Source organism: Pinus tabuliformis, chromosome Q (genome assembly GCF_031772625.1).
Source record: "Pinus tabuliformis cultivar Carrire ecotype Pingquan chromosome Q, CPIR1, whole genome shotgun sequence".
Lineage (NCBI taxonomy): Eukaryota > Viridiplantae > Streptophyta > Pinopsida > Pinales > Pinaceae > Pinus > Pinus tabuliformis.
The window spans coordinates 723,422,597-723,443,015 of NC_142296.1; the positions used below are offsets into that span (position 1 = coordinate 723,422,597).

General features: G+C 39.6%; 1 protein-coding gene across 2 annotated transcripts; it reads left to right on the plus strand.

Annotated features, from left to right (window-relative positions):
- Positions 1 to 275: 275 nt before the first annotated feature.
- LOC149221579 (uncharacterized) lies at positions 276 to 3,918 on the plus strand. Of its 2 annotated transcripts, none has more exons than XM_089385147.1 (2): positions 276 to 620; positions 1,846 to 3,918. In XM_089385147.1, exons 1-2 carry the CDS (start codon positions 327 to 329, stop codon positions 3,484 to 3,486), a joined length of 1,935 nt encoding a protein of 644 aa, XP_089241273.1. In that variant the 5' UTR covers positions 276 to 326; the 3' UTR covers positions 3,487 to 3,918. The 2 variants fall into 2 exon arrangements, with proteins under 2 accessions (XP_089241273.1, XP_089241274.1); XM_089385148.1 differs by lacking the exon at positions 276 to 620 and adding an exon at positions 629 to 1,159.
- The last annotated feature ends 16,501 nt before the right edge of the window (positions 3,919 to 20,419 follow it).

Here is a 20,419-nt window from a genome sequence, read left to right on the forward strand (position 1 = left end):
TTCTTCATCCATGTTATTATTTATTGAAATCATTTACAACTTTGGCGGTTTTTTGACCCGCCAAAATTGTCCGCTAAATCCTAAATGGGCAGGTATTGCAGCGATGGAGACGGGTGAGGTCCGGACAAGTCCGTCTCAGGCCTCCACGTGGCGCCGCACCCCATTCTGCTTTCTATTTTTAGAATCCCGAGTCTCTGTAAAAAAGGTCGCGGGATCGAGGGACGGTAGATCCAATAAAAATTAATAACAGTATAAAATGCACGAAAGTAAAAAACGCCAAATAAAATTCCCCCACGGAGCGAGCAGGAAATAGGGAAAAACACCAAATGAAAACGAAAGGCACGGCAGCGAGCCATGGCGGAGTCGAGGTCAAGAGGTCGATTCTCATGGGTGGCAAAAGAGTGTACCCCAGCACACCTGGTCCAAGCTGGAAGCTTTACAACAATCCCTTCTATCGCAATCAAAATAGACAGCGACCAGTCCGCCGGAGAACAGCAATGTCGACGGCGCTCCTCATGGCCTCGGCGCGGAGGCTGGCGGCTATGCTTTGGGAACTCACACGACAATGTCCAACTAACCACATGTTTCCAAGCTGCGGCGACAAGTTCCATTATTTGCAGGTATTTTATTTCAATCTTCCGTTTTTCTTTGAAGAACTCAAATTTTGATGAAGGTACGTATCTCTTCTTTTATTGGCTTGTATTGTGGGCTTGATGATGGCCATAGGCCTCTTTCTCGTGGCCTCGCTGGGCCGATAATATTATAAAACAGAGTTGCGTAGCCGGCTTTTTTTTGGGGGTGTTTTTTGGGCTGTTTGATTTCGAAATTATGTATATTTTTGGGGATTTACGCTGGCTTCGTATTCTGGAAACCGATCTGGCATTATCATCCTGTACGCTGCCACGCAGTCTTAACAGCTAAGAATTTTAATGTCATTTATGGATTGAGTACTCGGCTTTAAGCGTCGTGTCAGAGAGGATTTGTATCAAGTTGTATTGACGGAGATTGTAGATGCGTATATATGGAGTTCTGTTAATGGGGATCGATTGGATCCATGCTGAAGAGCAGGGGAAAACAGTATGATTACAAGCGGATGAAGGCGAATAAACGTGGTTGATAACTGGGAGGTTTCGCAGCACGTAATGGAAGTTTCTTTGGGGTACTTAAAGATCTGTTGATTCTATTGATTCTTGTCTTCTTTTCTCTTCTTTAAAATTAAATTGCCTGTTGCAATAGAAATTGTCTCAGCACAAGATAACTGGATGCAGGTTCTTGTGTTTTATTGAAATCTGCCTTAATAGAACGGGCCATGAGTATTGGTGTTGTATTGAAGTCCGTCTTAATATAGCAGGCTGCGAAATTGGCTCTTGATATTGATTATTTTTCCTGATTTTTCCCCAAATAGAACCTTTATATGTGTTTTAATTCCGTCTTAATAAAGCAGGCTGCGAAATTGGCCCTTGATGTTCATTATTTTCCTGAAATTTTCCCCAAATAGAGCCTTTATATGTGTTTTATTTGAATATTCAATCACCTATGTGTTGCAAAATTGTTAAATCGCGATGTATTTATACAGAATTATTGTCTACGATTGAATTTGAGCTGACGCCTTCTTTGGAATGGGTTTTATATCTGTCTCTGAAATAATCAAACATTTATGCATTGTAAAATTGTGAAACCAGGATGTATTTGTATGGAATAATATTTATGGGCTTTATATCTGTTTTCTACGAAATAATCAAACGTATCTGCATTGCAAAATTGTGAAATTGGGATGAATTTGTATACAATAATAGTCTCAGATTGAATATTAGCTGACGTCCTCTTTGGGATAATTTTGTTCAGAGTGATAATGATCCATTATTACGGCCAGATTTAATGCCGCCGGATAAGGCAAGCCCTATGGAGGGCTTCACTTCATCTGAACAGTTCCGGGTTCACAGCCGTATGAAAGTTCTTGAGGAGCAGCAGACTGTCAGCATGTCAATGGTTCAAACCCTGCGATCAGAGCTGGATATGGCTCATGCACGGGTGCAGGAGCTAGAGTTTGCAGAGAGAAATTCCAGAAGAGAAATTAAGCACTTGTTGAGGAAGTTTGCAGAGCAGAAAGCTCTGTGGCAAAGCCGAGAACAGGAAAGGATCCAGGCAGCAGTTCAGGTTGAGAAGGAAGAGCTGGAGAGTGAGAGGAAAGCAAAGAGGAGGATTGAGGTCTTTAACAGAAAATTGGCCAGGGAGCTTGCAGAGGCTAAAAGGGATATAATGGAGTTAATGCAAGCGCTTGAGAAGGAAAGGAAGTCTAGACAAGTTATGGAAGATGTCTGTGATGAGTTGGCTAAGGAGATTGGGGAAGATAAGGCGCAGGCGGAGGAGTTGAGGCGGAAATATGCTATGGATAGGGAAGAACTTGAGGAGGAACGAAAAATGCTCCAAATGGCCGATATTTTGCGTGAGGAGAGAGTTCAGATGAAATTAGAAACAGCAAGGCTTTTTCTTGAAGAGAAACATATGGCCTTAGAAAAATTGAGGTCTGAATTGGAGGATTTTCTGTACGGAAAGGGTTCCAGAAGTCATAACAATTCTGTCCATGTGCAACAGGCAGAGTTGCTTAGAGATGCTGTTAGCTGTATAACGGTTAAAGGGATTACAGAGCTAAAAGGTCAGCCTTTGGCTTCAGATAGTGGTCTCTCAGGCAATGAAGATTTGCATTCACTTGACATCAACAATGTGGGTTTGGATTTCAGATCTACAAGGGATTGTCTGTCAGGTACTTCACGCCGTGAGTCTCCAGGCAGCGTTTTGAATCCTCCGGCTGTAGCCAATGAATTGCAAGGTATAAGCACATCGACAACGCAAAGCTCAAGCTACGCCAAGGCAAACATTGTGGTTGATGAAAGAGAAAAAGGGGAGGAAGATGAGGAATGGGATTCTTCAAGTGGACATGTAAGTAATGGGGAGGAAGCGTCAAGTGATTCTCATCAAGAATCTGAAGATGGGGAGGAAGAGTTCAGTGATTCTCATGGAGGAAACAAAGAACTATCTAGAGGTAAAGGGGATAAAATGAGTTCACAGAGTGAAATGGATTTAGAAGATGGTGATGGATCTAAGCCTGCGACCACAGCTCGCTCTGGTACAAAAGGGCAATTGAAAAGGGCAGATTCATTCGCAGGGTGTCATTGGAGTTCAAGTCCCGGGGAAGGGGAATTCTGTAATAAAAATCCAACAAAGACCAGGTTTTATTCCCCTGCAAAGTATTGGAGCTCTCCTGAACAGTCTGTTCTTCATGGGGCTTGCCTTCCCTTCAAACACGGTGTAAAGACCAACCCAGAGAAATGCAACCCTCATATTGCAAGAGGCATCAAAGGTTTCATAGAATGGCCAAAGGGAATTCGGCAAAACAGTCTAAAGGCGAGGTTGCTGGAAGCAAAGGTAGAAAGCCAGAAATCTCAATTGAAACATCTTCTAAAACAGAAACATCGAAAAACTTAAGTTAGTTATCCTTATGGACCGGATTTCAGATAAGCTATTTATAAGCCAAGACTATGCGGACTTTTAAGATTTGGCGATCTCGGAGTCCAATTGTACGGAGGCTTTGATTTATTTTACTGCACAGGTTGGAATTTTTTGCTGCACATTTTGGGCGAGAGTTCTATTTTTGGATATTTAACTTTCGTTTGTTGGTGATGAGTTGGTATAGGACCATGGGGTAGGGTAATATTTACGTATGAAGATTGACTGAAATGGGATATGCATTTTATAGTTAACATACATTTTAATCAGGCGTTTATTCATTCTCTGCAGTACTACTCTTGGAATCACGAGGGTTTAATTTTTTCAGTCTGCTGTGTGTAGTGGACTTTGTTTGAATCACATTTAAGGGTTCTTCTATTTTATCTGTTCTATGTTCCCCTGTTTGTTCAATGTTGGGCTGGCAAAGTTCAAAGTCTCAATTGCAGCATTTTAGGCACTAATATTCTTTATGAGATGGCGGCTATTTCTCACGAAATGGGCAATTTTTATGTTTCTCTGCAGAAAATAAAACGTAACTGTAACTGAGCTGTGGTGTTTTGGTTAAAGGAATTCACAGATAAAACATCTCGAATTTGGATCTGCCATTGTCTTCCTTTTCATGGCATAGTACGGAGTCCGGAGATAATACTGTGGTATAGTGAATTAGGCTACTGATTTTATTGTCGGGGTTTGGAAACTCTGCTACAGCCTACGACAGTGTTTACAATATGAAAAATTTAAGGGTCTGTGTTGGGATAATTTTTCTGCTCTATGCTGGAAACTACGTAAAAAGAAGAATTCCAGAAGAAATTAATCCTTCATCCTATTGTATAAATGGGAAAATCCCTGATTTTCCCTGATTTTAGACCTAAAAGTTCAAGGATATTTTCGTTGGAAAATCAGAGCTATAATATATTTCTGTGAGAGTCACAGGTTTCATTTCTCAGAATCACATGTTTCATTTCTGAATAGCGAGGGGCACAATCTCTGACTGTTTCTGGAGTCTATTCTGAAATGTATATTTGAAAGTTTATTTTGAAGATCTACAGGTACATTCTATAAACTAGTGTTTTTTTTTTTAAAAAAATTTAAACTAGTTTTTTTAAGAAAAAATAAAAATAAAAATAAATCTGTGAGAATCCTGGTGTTTTTAAATTTTGGATACCAATATGTATTGGATTTCTTTAATTTTCCCTCCAGCACCCGGTATTCTACAAAATTAGAGCAATTGCGAGCATCCGGCGTCTAGGAGCCAATGTTGCTCTTATTTTTCAGAGGAAAAAAACCATCATGGATTTATATTAAGAAAATATAAAGATCTGCAATACATAACATTTTTTAGGGGGCAATGAGATGCCCAGAAACAGATACTATATAAAGGGACAGATTTTTCCAGTTCATCAAAACCTAAAGCAGAAACATAACCATATCTACTTATCAGATTTGATACAGAAACATTCAGCCGCAGAAGTAACAAAACGACTAAGGAATGCATGATAATGCATGATAATACACATTCATATAGAACTGAAGCTCAGTGAGCTCGCAAGCCTTGCCATGGATAAGAGTCACATTCCATTGATACTGAAATCCTGAATGAGGAAAGAGATTCCTTCATGCATGACTGATAATGAGCACAGACCTGGCGGCATGCCAAGACCATCCTTTGAGAGGATATCAGCCTGGGCGTTCCTGGAATGGGGAATATGCTGAAACGATATCTGGTTTATTGAGTTCCGAAAGAACATGATACGGCTTAGCCATCCAAGGAGGTGTGGACTGTTTATGAGGCCCAAGCCATTTACATGATCAATAAGCGATTTGTCACCGAAGATTGAAATAGACTAGATGCCTAAGAAGACACAAAAGGCAAGCAGCCCTGTGAGAGCCAATGTTGCTCTTCACTGCGTAGAGTGCAGCTTACAGGAACAGTATCCATGGCACTTAAATTGCCCTATATAAGGCTATTTCCCTGGAATTTGGCAAACCAGAAATTGCACTGATCGATTGCTCAAATAAAATAAAAAAATCGATTCGGATTGATTCAGAGATGGCACAATACCCTTAAATTGTAGTTTACAATTGCTAGGATGACAGACGTTGGAGATTGAAATTTTCATTGCTGGATCCGGAGCAAATTTGTCAAAAAAATGTGACGAAAGGGACTTTTGGAATGTTTCTTACTCTATGCCTATGTTATATATTTAAATCCAGAGAATCTAGCATAAATTCATCTGGCTCTATCAAGTGTAAGTGAGGATCAAATATATTGAGGTATCAAAGTGTAATATATTGAGGTGCAAAGTGCAAATTTTCGTGAAGTTTTGCTGTTTTAAGAAGGTTTTTACTTCCACAATTTTTTACTCACACAAATTTAAGTCTTTATCAGTATTTGATAAAATGATAAAACAGAGTTAAGATGGATTTATGTTAGTTAACAATTTAATATATATCACAACACTGAACAACAAAACTACAAAAATATTTTTGGGTTTCTATTTCTTAATATAGTTATTTAAACTAAAACAAATATTAAAACAAATATTGCACTATAAATCTTGGTATTGGTAATGAATTAGAAATGTAATCAAATTAAAAAATAAAAATATTTTTGTTACCATTTACCAAAGTAAATTCAACCACTACATATTACTACACTGCACTTTGTGTTTATGTTCAAGGTAGTGAGATGGTAATATTGAATTCAACCACTACATATTACTACATTGCACTTTGCACTTTGTGTTTATGTTCAAGGTAGTGAGATGATAATATTGAATTCAACCACTCCATATTACTACGCTGCACTTTGTGTTTATGTTTAAGGTAGTGAGATGGTAATATTGGTGGCTACTAAAATGAAATTCAATTATTACATATGCTTTAATGCATCCAGTGTTTATGTTTGAATGTAGTTAGAAACCAACGGAACCTTTTTTTCATTATTTATCTACATCAAAAGAAACCAAAAAGGTAAAGAAAGAAAACCAAATGCAATCTTGGAACACCTATTTAGCTTTTTGGTTGTTTAGCCATGTTATAAGAAATCTAAAATCGAAGAGGAAAGAACCAAATGCAATAATTGTGAAAAGAATGTTTTGTGATTAGTAATCGAGAAATTCAAAATGGATGAAGCTTGGTTATTGTTGGGAGGATTCAATTCTGGTATAACCCAAGGGGTATATATAGGGTTAAATGTATGCATAACCAAGTCGATTTAATAATGAATAGGTATATATAGAGATCATGTAGGTACTATTGGGAAGATATGATTTGGATGCGGTTATTGTTGGAAGGATTCAATTCTAGTATAACCCAAGGGGGGCATATATAGGGTTAAATGTACATGTAATATTAAATGTATACATAAACAAGTCGATTTAATAATGAATATGTATATATAGAGATCATGTAGGTACTATTGGGAAGATATGATTTGGATGCATGAATGTATTAGGCATTTAGAAGAGACACTCGTATATTTCTTATCTATGTTGGAGTTGTATTCCATGTTCACATTGGTGTACATGGTGTGTAATTTTGGTTTTATATGACAATTTGAGTATTTGAATCGAAATATTTTGAGCGCATATGATCTTAGTGTTTTACTAAAAATAAGTCACTTGACATTTTCACTATACCTTTTTTCTTGTGGAATCTTTAAACAACAATTTTTCAAAGAAATTGAGAAGAAACATCAAGGTATAGGTGGTAAAAATTTAAGGGTCTTGTTCATTACAATTTTAGGGATATTCTTTATGGAAGTTAGGGTTTGTGACGACTCTTCAAATCAATTTCAAATGAGTCATTTTAGAATTTTTGTTATATATATTTATCTAGGAAACTTTAGATAGTGAAATCTTGAGACAGATGATAAATAATAGAGTATAGATGGTAAAATTTTTAGGGTTTGGTTCGTAATACTTTATGAGAAATACTTTGTGGAAGTTAGGCTTTGTCACTAATTTAGAAATTTCGAGTGTCATAATGGTATGTTTGCTATATTTTTTTTTCAAATAAGTTTAAGATTGCATAATTTTCATGGATTTGAGGAGACACACTATAGATACAAAATTCAGATTGAGATTTGAAAAATTGAATATGTGGCGTGTTGTCAACAAGTTTTGGGAAAGTTAGCATAATTTTCATTTGGCACATCAAACTTGTGAAATTGTGGATAATACATATACCATAGGCTAAAATTTAAGTTTTAGAATGAGATGAAATTGCATAAATACATCCCATGAAATGTTGGCCAAAAGGATAGATTCCAAAACAATGTTTTAAAGGTATATTCACTTAAAATTGCCATAATTTTTGATTGGGAAGTCTAGTTGATGTTAATAAAATGTTGTTGGAAAGAAGAAGAAGAATATACTTGGAAACTGAGCATAACTATTTAAGATCATTATTGTTAATATATTATAGTAGTAAGTTGAGGGTTTGGATTAGACATCAATTACGAATCAATGGAAATATCTAAATTTAGTGGAGATGAAGATAAAGATTAAACCAATATTGTACATTGGTTGAGAATGATAAAGGAATATTATTCAATTCCTTGTTTAACAACATTTGCTTTGGAAGGTGGACCTTCCAAAGTGGTGGAAAGGTTTTGATGAAGATATTAGATCACACCCCATATGGGAAAAATTTGAAGAATTGCAATTAAGAACTAAAAAAAGAAAATGATGTAAAAAATTGAAAATGAGTTAAACGAAGCAAAACAAGATATCAAGAAGACGAGTGATGAGTTACCTAAGATACAAAATTCTAATGAAAAACTCATTAAAGAGATTGACAAATTGAAACTGGAAAATGAAAACAAATAGAGGTGGAAAATGGATGAATCAAGGGAAGAGTTAAAGAAGAAAGATGAATGCATATGTAGATTATGAAACCATAATAAAACACTACCAGATAAAACAGGAGACTAAAAGAAGCATTGTAAAAATAAAGAAGAAATCATGATTTTAAATGAAGAGACTATCAAAAGACTTGAAGAGGACATTTGCAAAAAGATTGAAAAAGCCCTAGTGATGGATGAGATAAAATGAAATAATGCATTGTAGAATTGAAGGACATTAGAATTTGATAGATGGGGTCACATTTTGCAGCTTTGAAAGGAGAAAAAATAACAAGATTCAAGGTGGCCACTAGAAGATACTCATAGAAGTTGAACTAGATACAAAGGATGTGCATGCCAAATATAATGTCATTATCTCCAAGGCTAGAGTAATCAAAGGCCAAATAAAGAGGATGGAGGAGGCCATTGTCTCTAAAAAGAACAAAGATGAAATCAGTGTGTAGAGAAAGAACACCATCAAATGTGAAACTATATCAACATTCTTATTGCCAAGAAGGATTTCAAGGAAGAGAAGAAGATCAATATCAACATTATCAGAGAAAAATATGAAATATTCATCAATATTCATGAACAAGGAATCACAAAACTATTATTTAACTTGATATAATCAAAGATCAACACCTACTACAAATCGGAGAAGTCAACAATAATACATGAAATCAAAGGAAGAAAATTATGCTACAACCAACCATCAAGGATCAAAACCAAAAATAATTTGTTTTGGATGGATGGATTATCATCAATGGAAAGAAAAAAAGTAGGAATATAAGGAAATCCTATCATTTGGTTTCATCACATGTAACACCCTTAATTGTGAATATTTGAGGACAAATTTTTTGAAAGAGGACCAACATAATTAAATATATCAGGTTAAAAATACATTATATGACTTTGAGAGGCATATATGGTGTTACATGTACATGTAATGTATAAATATATATGTAATAGGGTTTGCCTAAAAACAAAGAGGCCACATGTGCAATGTATTAATATGTATGTGTAGAGATTATGCAGTGATTATTGAGGAGATGTGATTTTGATGTCCAAATGTATTGGCTATTTGGACGATGTTCTCATATTCTTGGGGGATATTGTGTAACTTATTGTTGTTATCTATCTTGGAGTTGTACTCCATGCTTACATAGATGTACATGGTGTATACTTCTGGTTCTTATGATAATCTAAGTATTTTAACCATAGCAAATTTTACATAAATGAATGAAGCGGACATAGACATTGCTCTTATTAACTTTTGTAACCTATAAATATGTGAACTTTGTTTATGAATATACACATGACTAGGGCTTTGTTGTAGCAGCTACAAACCCCCTCCAAATTTTTTCCTTAGCTTCATTTTGGAACCTCTCGACCAACCATCCTTAGCAGCATGTCTTACACTGTCAAGCACATGAGCTTCAGCTATTTCATAGAGTCTTGTTAGCCTGTGCATGCAAGTTTGTTCCACCCCCTTAACAGGCTACTTTCCTGACTTAGTGTCAATATCTGGTTGAGCAGCGCCCTCTGGGAATTGCGCAATTCTGGAGGGGAACCAACGTTCCCTCCAGAAATTGCACAAACCCAACTAGAAACCCAGCTGGGCTCCATAATTGCGCAATTCTTCATGACAATATTCCTTTAAAAAATTGCGCAATTCATCCCAGGACAGTGGCTTAGCCCAGAAATTGTGCAATTCTAGGCAGCAGTCACCTGCTGCGCCCATAAATTGCGTAATCCATCTGGGATAGCCAACCCAATAGCTAGCAGAAATTGCGCAAATCCAGCCAGGTAGCTTGTTGGGTTCAAAAATTGTGAAATACAATCAGATAGGCTTCCTTAAGAAAATTGCGAGGTCTGACCTAGGACAACTGCTCAACTCATAAATTGTGAGATACATTCAGACATGCTTCCTTGAGAAAATTACAAGGTCTGACCTAGGATAGTTGTTCAGCCCAAAAATTGCACAATCCTGGGAGACAATCACTTGTTCCTCCCAAAAATTACGCAATCCCTCTGGGACAACCATCTCTGCTCAACCCATAAACTATGCAGATTTTCATCCCAGGCTCGCATACCGATGCATGTGCCTTCAAGTTGACCAGTTCCCTCCGGGACTGAGAAAAACTAATTAGCATGCATGGATTGCTTCTCCCAAGGCATCATGCAAAGGCATCCCTTGATTCAGGGATCTATTTTTAGAAGTTGGAGGTTACATGCAAGGATCATTTCAAAAATCTTCCACGAGTGTTGCTTTTCTTAGATTTGTGGCATGCACGTCATAACCTCGATTTTATCAAAACACATCAATCAGACAATGCAGAGCTCATTCCTCACATCAACCTTGTAGCCTTGACATCCCATATTGCATCCAGGAGTTGTCGGCACATTCAGCTTGATTGTTTCGAGGTAAGCCCGTTATTCCTGTCTCGCACTGTGTTTCTGTCGCTTTTTGTGTTTCGCTTTGTGTGGGTGTTGTCTGCTTGATTTCAGTGAGTGCTTGCTGTCGTTTTGATGTATGTTAGCTTGTAGAAGCACCGTTTCAGTTTTCGTTCATCTCACTGTTCTAGCATGCATGACATTGTTTTTGCATGAACAGTCGCCATTGCAGCGATTCGCTTCACACACATGCATGCTTCCCGTTTTATGAATCTTGCACTTTTTGTTTACATGTATGATCATTCACTCTTGTTTGCACTCAGGCTCAACATGCATTCAGACTTCTCATGTTTTTAGTCACCCATCAGCGGGTCTGGGCTGCCTTGGCCCAAACTTTTCCCTACCCAGCTAGCACTACGCATTTCCGGAAGCGAAGGCTCTACCTTCCCTCCAGAAATTGCGCAATTCTGGCCCAACACTGACCTCTAGGCTTGTATTGCGCAATTCTTGGAGGCAGTGTCCTGTTGGCCCCGAAACTGCGTAATGCAGTTTGTTGGTTGCATGCCACTGCTGACTGAAATTGCGCATTGCACAGTTTCAGTCCTCAGCGGGCTAGGTTGGACTGTCTATTGCAGAGTTCCAACAGTCATTCAGCCTCCTAGCAGCCCTGATTGTGTCTTCCACAGTCTTGGCAGTGAGTCTCCTAGCCTCCCGATGAAAATTGCGCAATCTTCACAGACAGTCACACAGGTATGGTGCATGTCAATCCTCCAGTTTGTTTTGGTTTTCAACTGAGAGATTTCTTGCCATGAGTGTTTCTATGTCTCCAGGCATCACAGGTGTTCGTCTGTCTCTTAGCAGCACAAGCACAATGGATTCTAGGAGAGCAGAGTCAAAGACATTGTTAAGAGCGCAACTGGTGATGCAGTCAATCAAGTGTCTATGAACTTGCCTATCCACGAAGACATCAAGTTGTTCATGGACAAGGATATCAAGATGAATGGCAACGATATAACAACGAGAAACACCATCAGTAGTAGCACAAGGCAACACATCTGCATGCGGCGAATGCAAGAGGAAGGTTTTTGACAACATAGAGGTGAAACAAATTTGTAAGCCCCAACAGATCCACTTGTGATCAAAGCTATGAGGTGACGGCGCAACAGGACGATCACACGAAGGCAAAGAAAGGAACAAAGAAGGAGTTTCATGTGCTGAAGCAACAACTCAAGGAAGAACATGAGCTGCATAGATGAGAGAATGAGTTGGAACAGGAACAGGTACAACAGAGGGCACAACATGCACATACGGATGAAACTGCGCCCGTACAAGTTATAGATCCATTACAACAGCTGACACAGAGCAAACAAGGTGAGCAGTGTTGTTGATCACATGCAATAGAATTCAACTGCATGCATGTCATTATGCGCACACATGTGATCCCACCCATTTGGAACACTCACCGAAACAAAGATAAGAAGCAAGTCCAACTGGAGCTGAACATGTATTTTGAAAATTTGATGCACATGGTCACCAACACACACTTGGAGATCAACACATACACTATGCATCAGTATGTTGTTGGTCTAGCTGCACTCAAGACAATGATGTGCATGTTATCAGACGAGTTGGACGGAGGAGCCATATCAATGTACCTGGATGCAACAGAGGCAAGAGTTTGCTTTCAACAAGATGTCACCATTGGGCACACAGACACCATCATAGATGACCAAGCTTGGCATTAGTTCACCACCATCAAGCATCACAAGGATGTCAAAGAGTTGGTCTCACCACAACGGTCCGAGTGTCAGTGATGTCTTGCATGGATTTCTCAAGCCATTTTGTCTCACATGGGTACATGTGCAGATTGTACGTAACGTCTTGTAAAGTGGAAGTTCAATTGTTAATAGTTGAATGTAACAGTCATAAAGTAGTTGAAGAGTCATGAGGGTAGATGAATGGTCAAAAAGGGGAATGTCAAGGGTCACCCCACCCTTTTCTATAAATAGTCCCTCATAACTCATTGTAAAGGCTTTTGGTCAGCCAAGTTTATAGTAGGAGTATCTTAGAGAAATCTTGGACAATATTGTAATGAGCCTTGGCTTTTCCACTACACAAAGCTAGTATATCTCTTGGGAGGAGTAGGCGACAGTGACTGTAACGTTCTGCTGTCAAAACTAGTGGTTGGTCATGGATGTATTATATGACTGGAACTTACACTTCTTAATATAACAGAGCCAACACATTTCATGCATATGTCATATTGTATTCCAGCTATCTTGTTTCCTCTAAATGATATATGTATCTATTTTCTTACGCATGCATGTGTAGCTATTTTCTGTATATGTATGTATGAATTTTACTGAAATGTGCTATTGGTTTAACCATCACTTTGGATTTCTAGCTAACTTTCCTTCCATGTTTTGGTGCATCTTTGCTTGTGTGTTCCCTTCTTAACTCTGTGCTATCACAAGTTTCCAAGGGGCGCACTCACCTCACCCTCTGTGTGTTAGAACTGCTCATGCACCTTCCTTGACTTGCCGCATAAGTCACACCCTTGCTACCAACAGGGACATCTTACTTGCCTCTGTGCAAAACCGTGGTCAAGGTAATACCGTATGACCCACTATTGGGACTCCTACACCAAATGGTCTGAGGTTTAATTGAGACTTCTTACTAGGGAGATCCATTGACACGTTGGCGGGTCCAACACCGTTAACATTTTTGGCGCTAGAAGGAGGGCCATATGACAAGCTGAGCCCTTATCATCTGTTTTGAGTCTTTGCACATCTATCATGGAGTTTGTTACAGTTCTCCCTCCGAAATGTCTGTGCAACGGACATATCTTTCATGTCAAGGTGGAGTTTTGGGATCACTTGTCACAAATCACGTATGGTGGTGAAGGCCAAGTGGCCTGGCCTGAGCACTTAGATGGCCTCCATGCGCTCATGAAGGGCATGAAGATTTTAATGAAACATAGGTCTATTTTTTGCTTACACACACACTTCGTGACCACCCATTGCAATGGTGTGGCACACTACCTCATAACTTCGTGCACTCATTCAAGTAGTTCAACGATCTAATCGAATCCATTTTCCACTATTTTGATCCTGAAGTGCTTGATAGGAAATTGTTAAAACAACGGAAGGCCCCACACGAATCACCTATGGAGTTTTCAGAGCGCTTATGTCTATTCATGTTTGAAGCCCCGAAAAGTCAGATGAAATTTCAGTATCTCATGGACAAATTTGAATTTTTCCTTATCCAATCTGTCAATCCCAAGAAGAAGTTCAATCTCAAACCCCGCTCAACACACTTCAGTGATGGAGCTGCGCAATCACAGATGGACACTGTTGCTGTTACAAGTGACTGTCTGTTGTCCCCTCATCAAACAACTCCACCATCGCAGAGTGATGTGGGAGAGCATGCACACACATCTTTTCAATCGTCACGTCCTCCCGACATCGCTCCTTTGGATTTTCGTGCAATCTTGGTTGCGAATCCATTGGGTTATCACATGTATTTTGTACCTCAACCTCCGTCTTCATACTCGAATGATCCTCCGGATGACACTGTCTTGTGTTCTTCCATTTCAGACTCTACACTTGTTGTGAACAAGGATCAAGCCATTGATGAAGTTGGTGTTGCACAACCAACATGCACTGTCATTCATGAAGGGTATGACTGGGAGCTTAAACATCCATCAACAGTAGAGGACCATCCCTGTTTGTCCGTACCTCCATTTTTACCTAAAATCCTTGATGATCTTGCCATCCCTGATTGTTCATGTGTATCTCTATCTATGGATGCACCCATTGTTGATCATTCACAGAACACACCGGATTTCAACCCATCATCCGACAATAGAGAGGACCAATAATTCATTGAAAATCCACTTGATTTTTCATCTGTTTTTTCCAGAAATGCAGAGGGTGAACATCTTTGCTTCTCATCTACCCCTCTGTGTGATTCATCAAATCATGAGGATGCTGACAAACATCCTGAATTTTCTGATCTTGGTTGTCGTGATATCTCTACTTCTTCATCTGATCACGATATTGATTCAACTGTTGTTAATCTATCTAAGGAACTAGTCTACGATGATCTATCTATCAACGAAGTCGAAACTCCATAGACTGTCAAGGCACTTCAGCCCGAGCTAATGGCTATGTTAGGCCCTCGCTGTCTTGAGGTTGGTTTCACTTCTGATCAGGAAATTTTTTAAACACCCAAGGCTCCTCATCACTCATATATATGCACTCAAGAGCAATCCAACACTCAGATTTCGCTTCCTCCACTTGAACTACACGATCCCATCGCTTATGCATTGGAGGAATCTTACACAAAAAGCACACTTGCACAATGTAAGTGGTATACCTTTCTCACATTTGCTTGCATATCATGGTCAAGGAAATGCATACACTCAACACCTGCACGAAGTCTAGCACAACACCATGGCAAGTCCACAGAGTGCATGTCATGCGCTTTCACTCATTTTTGTTCTATGGACACTTGTAAGCTCAGAGTGTGTCTGTCTTCATTGTTGTATCTTTCACATTTGCTGGTTCGCACAATTGTGTTTTTTGTGGACTATGCCTTCACCAACATGGGCCAACCAATGCGCCAGTGGTTGCATTGGAAGTATCACTTCACTTGATTAGGCCTATGCACCGTTAACTTAGGAGTAGGAGTAGTGTTTTCTTTTGGTTTGTTTGCTTGCATGCTTGTTTTCTTGCTTTGCATGTTTGTTTTTCTGCTTGCTTGTTTTCTTACTCACTTTTCTTTCACATTACTTCTGCTTTCTCTTTGTTTTGTTGTTTGTTTGCTTGTTTTTGTTCGTAGGTTAGTTTCGCATGGAACCATGTGTGACTCTTGAAACAAGCTAGGTAAAGTACAAGAGGCCTTGTGCAACTATCACTACTTGGTTATCTGTCATCCTGCCTATGTATGAAGAACTTGTTACTTTTAGTCCATGATACATCGATGGAAAATATGTACTGTTCGAAGTGAACCTTGGTGAAAACACAATGCTTGCACGCTAACTAGTGTCACCTACTCTAGTCAGTTTTTTTTGGTTAACCCTTGGTAGCTTAGTCAAGTAGAGTAAGGTGAGGGGGAAAATATTAATAGGTAAGTCATAGGTATATAATAAACTAATTCTCTGAAGGAAAAACCTCTTCTGCTCTCAATAAGTCGGGATCCCTCTCCCGCCTCTGAAATGAATAAGTTTTCTGCACAGTTATGAAAATGAAAAATGAAAAAATTGAAAAGTGAAAAATTTCAAAAATGAAAAATGAATAAGGCGAAAGAAGAGAAAGGATTCCTGCGTAGAGAGGTGATGCAAGTAACTCCGCCGGGGTATTGACCAGGCTCACTAGCATTGGAGCGATGCTTGTGTTCTTGCATGACTCTGCTGGGGTACTGTCCAGGCCTGGTGGCAACAGAGCAACACCAGAGATGAAACTAAAACTCTAAAGACTATACTGCTTGTGCAACAATATACCCTTCATGCCCAATCGAAATAAGTGTGTTGGCTTGGCTTAGAATGTGTGTTGATCGAACAAGGGCTTGGTAGATGCTACATCTTACAATCAAGCATGGAAACCAAGACGAATAGAGAACTGAACAATATTTCTAGAGGTGTTAGACTTTCTTTTCAAGAACAAGGTCCATTCAGAGAGCTGGAGTTTTACCAGTGTGTCACCGAGTGTTGTGGCAGCTACAACCACCCTCCAAATTTTGCCTTAGCTTCGTTTTGGAGCCTTCTTATTGACCATCCTCAGCAGCATGTCTTGCACTATCAAGCACATTAGCTTCAGCTGTTTCATAGAGTCTTGTCAGCCTATGCATGCAAGTTTCTTCCACCCCCTTCACAGGTTGCTTTTTGGACTTAGTGCCAATTGATGGTCGAGCAAATCCCTCTGGGAATTGCGTAATTATGGAGGGGAGCTAGCCTTCCCTCCAGAAATTGTGCAAACCTAGCTAGACACTAAGATGGGCTCCATAATTGCACAATTCTTTTTGACAGTATCCCTCTCAAACATTGCACAATTCATTCTAGGACAATGTCTCAACCCAAAAATTGCGCAATTATGGGCAACAGTCACCTGCTGCTCCCAGAAATTGTGCAATCCCTCTGGGAAAACCAACCTAATAACTAGCAGAAATTGTGCAAATCCAGCCAGGCAACCTGCTGGACTCAGAAATTGCGAAATACAGGCAGACAAACTTCCTTGAGAAAATTGCGAGGTCTGGCCCAGGACAACTGCTCATATAAAAAATTACGAGATACATTCAGACAAGCTTCCTTGAGAAAATTGCGAGGTCTAACCCATGACAACTGTTCAGCCCAGAAATTGCACAATCCTGGGAGACAGTCACTTTTTCCTCCCATAAATTGCGAAATACCTCTGGGACAACCATCTCTTTTTAGCCCAGATACTGCGCAAATTTTCATTCTAGGCTCGTAGACTATGCATGTGCCTTCAGGTTGACCGGTTCCCTCTGGGATCGAGCAAAACTGATTTGCATTTGTGGCATGCGTTTCATAATATCGATTTTATCAAAACCCATCAACCAAATGTTGCAGAGCTCATTCCTCACATCGAACTTGCAGCTCTGATGTCCCATATTACATATAGAAGTCATCAGCACATTAAGCTCAATTGTTTCAGGGTAAGCCCACTTTTCATGTCTCACGCTGCGTTTCTGTCGCTTTTTGTGTTTCGCTTTGTGTGAGTTTTGTCTGCGTGATTTCAGTGAGTGCTTGATGTCGTTTTGATGTATGTTATCTTGTAGAAGCACTGTTTCATTTTTCGTTCACATCTCACTACTGCCGCATGCATGGCACTGTTTTTGCACGAACAGTCGCCATTGTGGCGACTCGCTTCACACACATGCATGCTTTCCCGTTTTCTGAATCCTGCACTTGTTGGTTGCATGTATGATCATTCACTCTTGTTTGCAAGACTTCTCATGTTTTCAATCACCCATTGGCGAGTCTAGGCTGCCTTGGCCTAGAATTTTCCCTGCCCAGCGAGCATTGCACATTTCCGGAAGAGAAGGCTCTTCCTTCCCTTCAGAAATTGTGCAAGTCTAGCCCAACACTGACCTCCAGGTTTTCATTGCACAATTCTTGGAGGCAGTGTCCTGTTGGCCCCAGAAACTGCACAACGCCCCCAGAAACTGCACAACGCAGTTTGCTGGTTACATGTCATTGCTGACTGAAATTGTGAATTTCACAGTTTCAGTCCTCAGCAGGAGAAATTGGACTGTCTATTGCACAGTTTCAGTGGTTAGTCAGCCTCCCAGCAGCACAGACTGTGTCTTCTATACTCTTGGCAGTCAGTCTCCCCGCCTCTCGGTGAAAATTACGAATCTTCACGTACATTTGCACTGGTATGTTGCATGTCAATCCTCCAATTTGTTTTAGTTTTCAATTGACAGATTGCTTTCCATGAGTGTTTCTATGTCTCTAGGAATCATAGGTGTTCTTCTGTCTCTTAGCAGCATAAGCACAATGGCTTCTAGGAGAGCAGAGTCAAAGACACTGTTAAGAGCACAACTGGGGATGTAGTCAATCAAGTGTCAATGAACTTGCCTATCCATGAAGACATCAAGTTTTTCATGTAAAAGGATATCAAGATGAATGGCAATGACATCACAATGAGAAACACCATCAACAACAACAGAAGGAAACACACCTGCATGCAACGAATGCAAGAGGAAGGTTGTTGACAACACAAAGGCGAAACAAAGTTGCAAGCTCAAGCAGATCCACTTGTGATTGACGCTGTGAGGCGACAACACAACATGATGATCGAGTGAAAGCAGAGAAAGGAAAAAAGAAGGAGTTTCATGTGCTGAAGGAGAAACTCAAGGAAGAACAATAGCTGCATAGACAAGAGAATGAGTTGCAATAGGAACAGGTATAACATAGGGCGCAACATGGACATATGGATGAAACTGTGACCCTACAAGTTATAGATCCATCATAGCAGCTGGCACGAAGAAGTCAAGGTGAGCAATGTTGTTTATCACATGAAATGGAATTCAACAACATGCATGTCATTATGCGCACGCATGCGATCCCACCCATTTGGAACACTCACCAAGACGAAGACAATAAGCAAGTCCAATTGGAGCTGAACATGTATTTTGACAAGTTGATGCACATGGCCACCAAAACACACGTGGAGATCAACATAGACACTATGCATCAGTATGTTGTTGGTATAGCTGCACTCAAGACAATGATATAGATGTTATCAGACGAGTTGGACAGAGGAGCCATATCAGTGTACCCAGATGCAACAGAGGCAAGAGTTTGCTTTCAGCAAGATGTCACCATTGACTGCACAAACACTATCACATATGACCAAGCTTGGCATCAGTTCGCCACCATTGACCATCACAAGGATGTGAAAGAGTTGGTCTCACCACAACAGCTTGAGTGTCAGTGATGTCTTGCATGGCTTTCTCAAGCCATTTTGTATCACATGGGTACATGTGCAGATTGTATGTAACGTCTTGTCAAGTGGAAGTTCAAGTGTCGATAGTTGAATGTAATAGTCATAGAGTAGCTGAAGAGTCATGAGGGTAAATGAACGGTCAGAAAGGGGAATGTCAAGGGTCACCCCACCCTTTGTTATAAATAGTCCCTCATAAGTCATTGTAAAGGCTTTTGGTCAGCCAAGCTTCCAATAGGAGTATCTTAGAGAAATCTTGGACAATATTGTAACGAGCCTTGGCTTCTCCACTGCACATAGCTAGTATATCTCTTGGGAGGAGCAGGCGACAGTGACTGTAACGTTCCATTGTTGGAACTAGCGGTTGGTCATGGATGTATTGTATGACTGGAAATTACACTTCTTAACATAACAGAGCCAACACGTTTCATGCATATGCCGTATTGTGTTCCAACTATCTTGTTTACTCTAAATGATATATGTATCTGTTTTCTTACGCATGCATGTGTAGCTATTTTCTATATATATATGTATGAATCTTACTGAAATGTGTTGTTGGTTTAACCATCACTTTGGCTTGCTCGCTAACTTTCCTTCCATGTTGTGGCGCATCTTTGCTCATGTGTTCGCTTCTTAATTCCGTGCTATCACAAGTTTCCAAGGGGTGCACTCACCTCACCCTCCATGTGTTAGAACTGCTCACGAACCTTCCTTGACTTGCTGCTTAAGTCACACCCTTGCTACCAACAGGGACATCTTACTTGCCTCTGTGCGAAACCATGGTCAAGGCGATACCGTACGACCCATTGCTGGGACTCCTACACCAAACGATCCGAGGTCTAATTGAGGCTTCTTATCGGAGATATCCCCTGACATGGTGGCGGGTCTAGCACCGTCAATAGGCTCTAATATAATATCATAGCTGCAGAACTTAAAATTTACTTTTAATCTCAAAGGAATGACTAACAATGATCCAATAATACTTCTATCCAAAAATGATAGTCTAGTTTGTGGCAATTTATCTCTCAATATTTTTATTTTTTATTTAAATGTTATATCTAAATATTTTACTTAAGGTCCACTTTAAAATATATTTTTATTATTCATATTTTATCTTTTTTTAAATGTCACATGCTAACTCCATATTAAGGTCAAAATTACACATCTCCCCTATGTTGAGATTGTAAACAATGCCTCTATATAT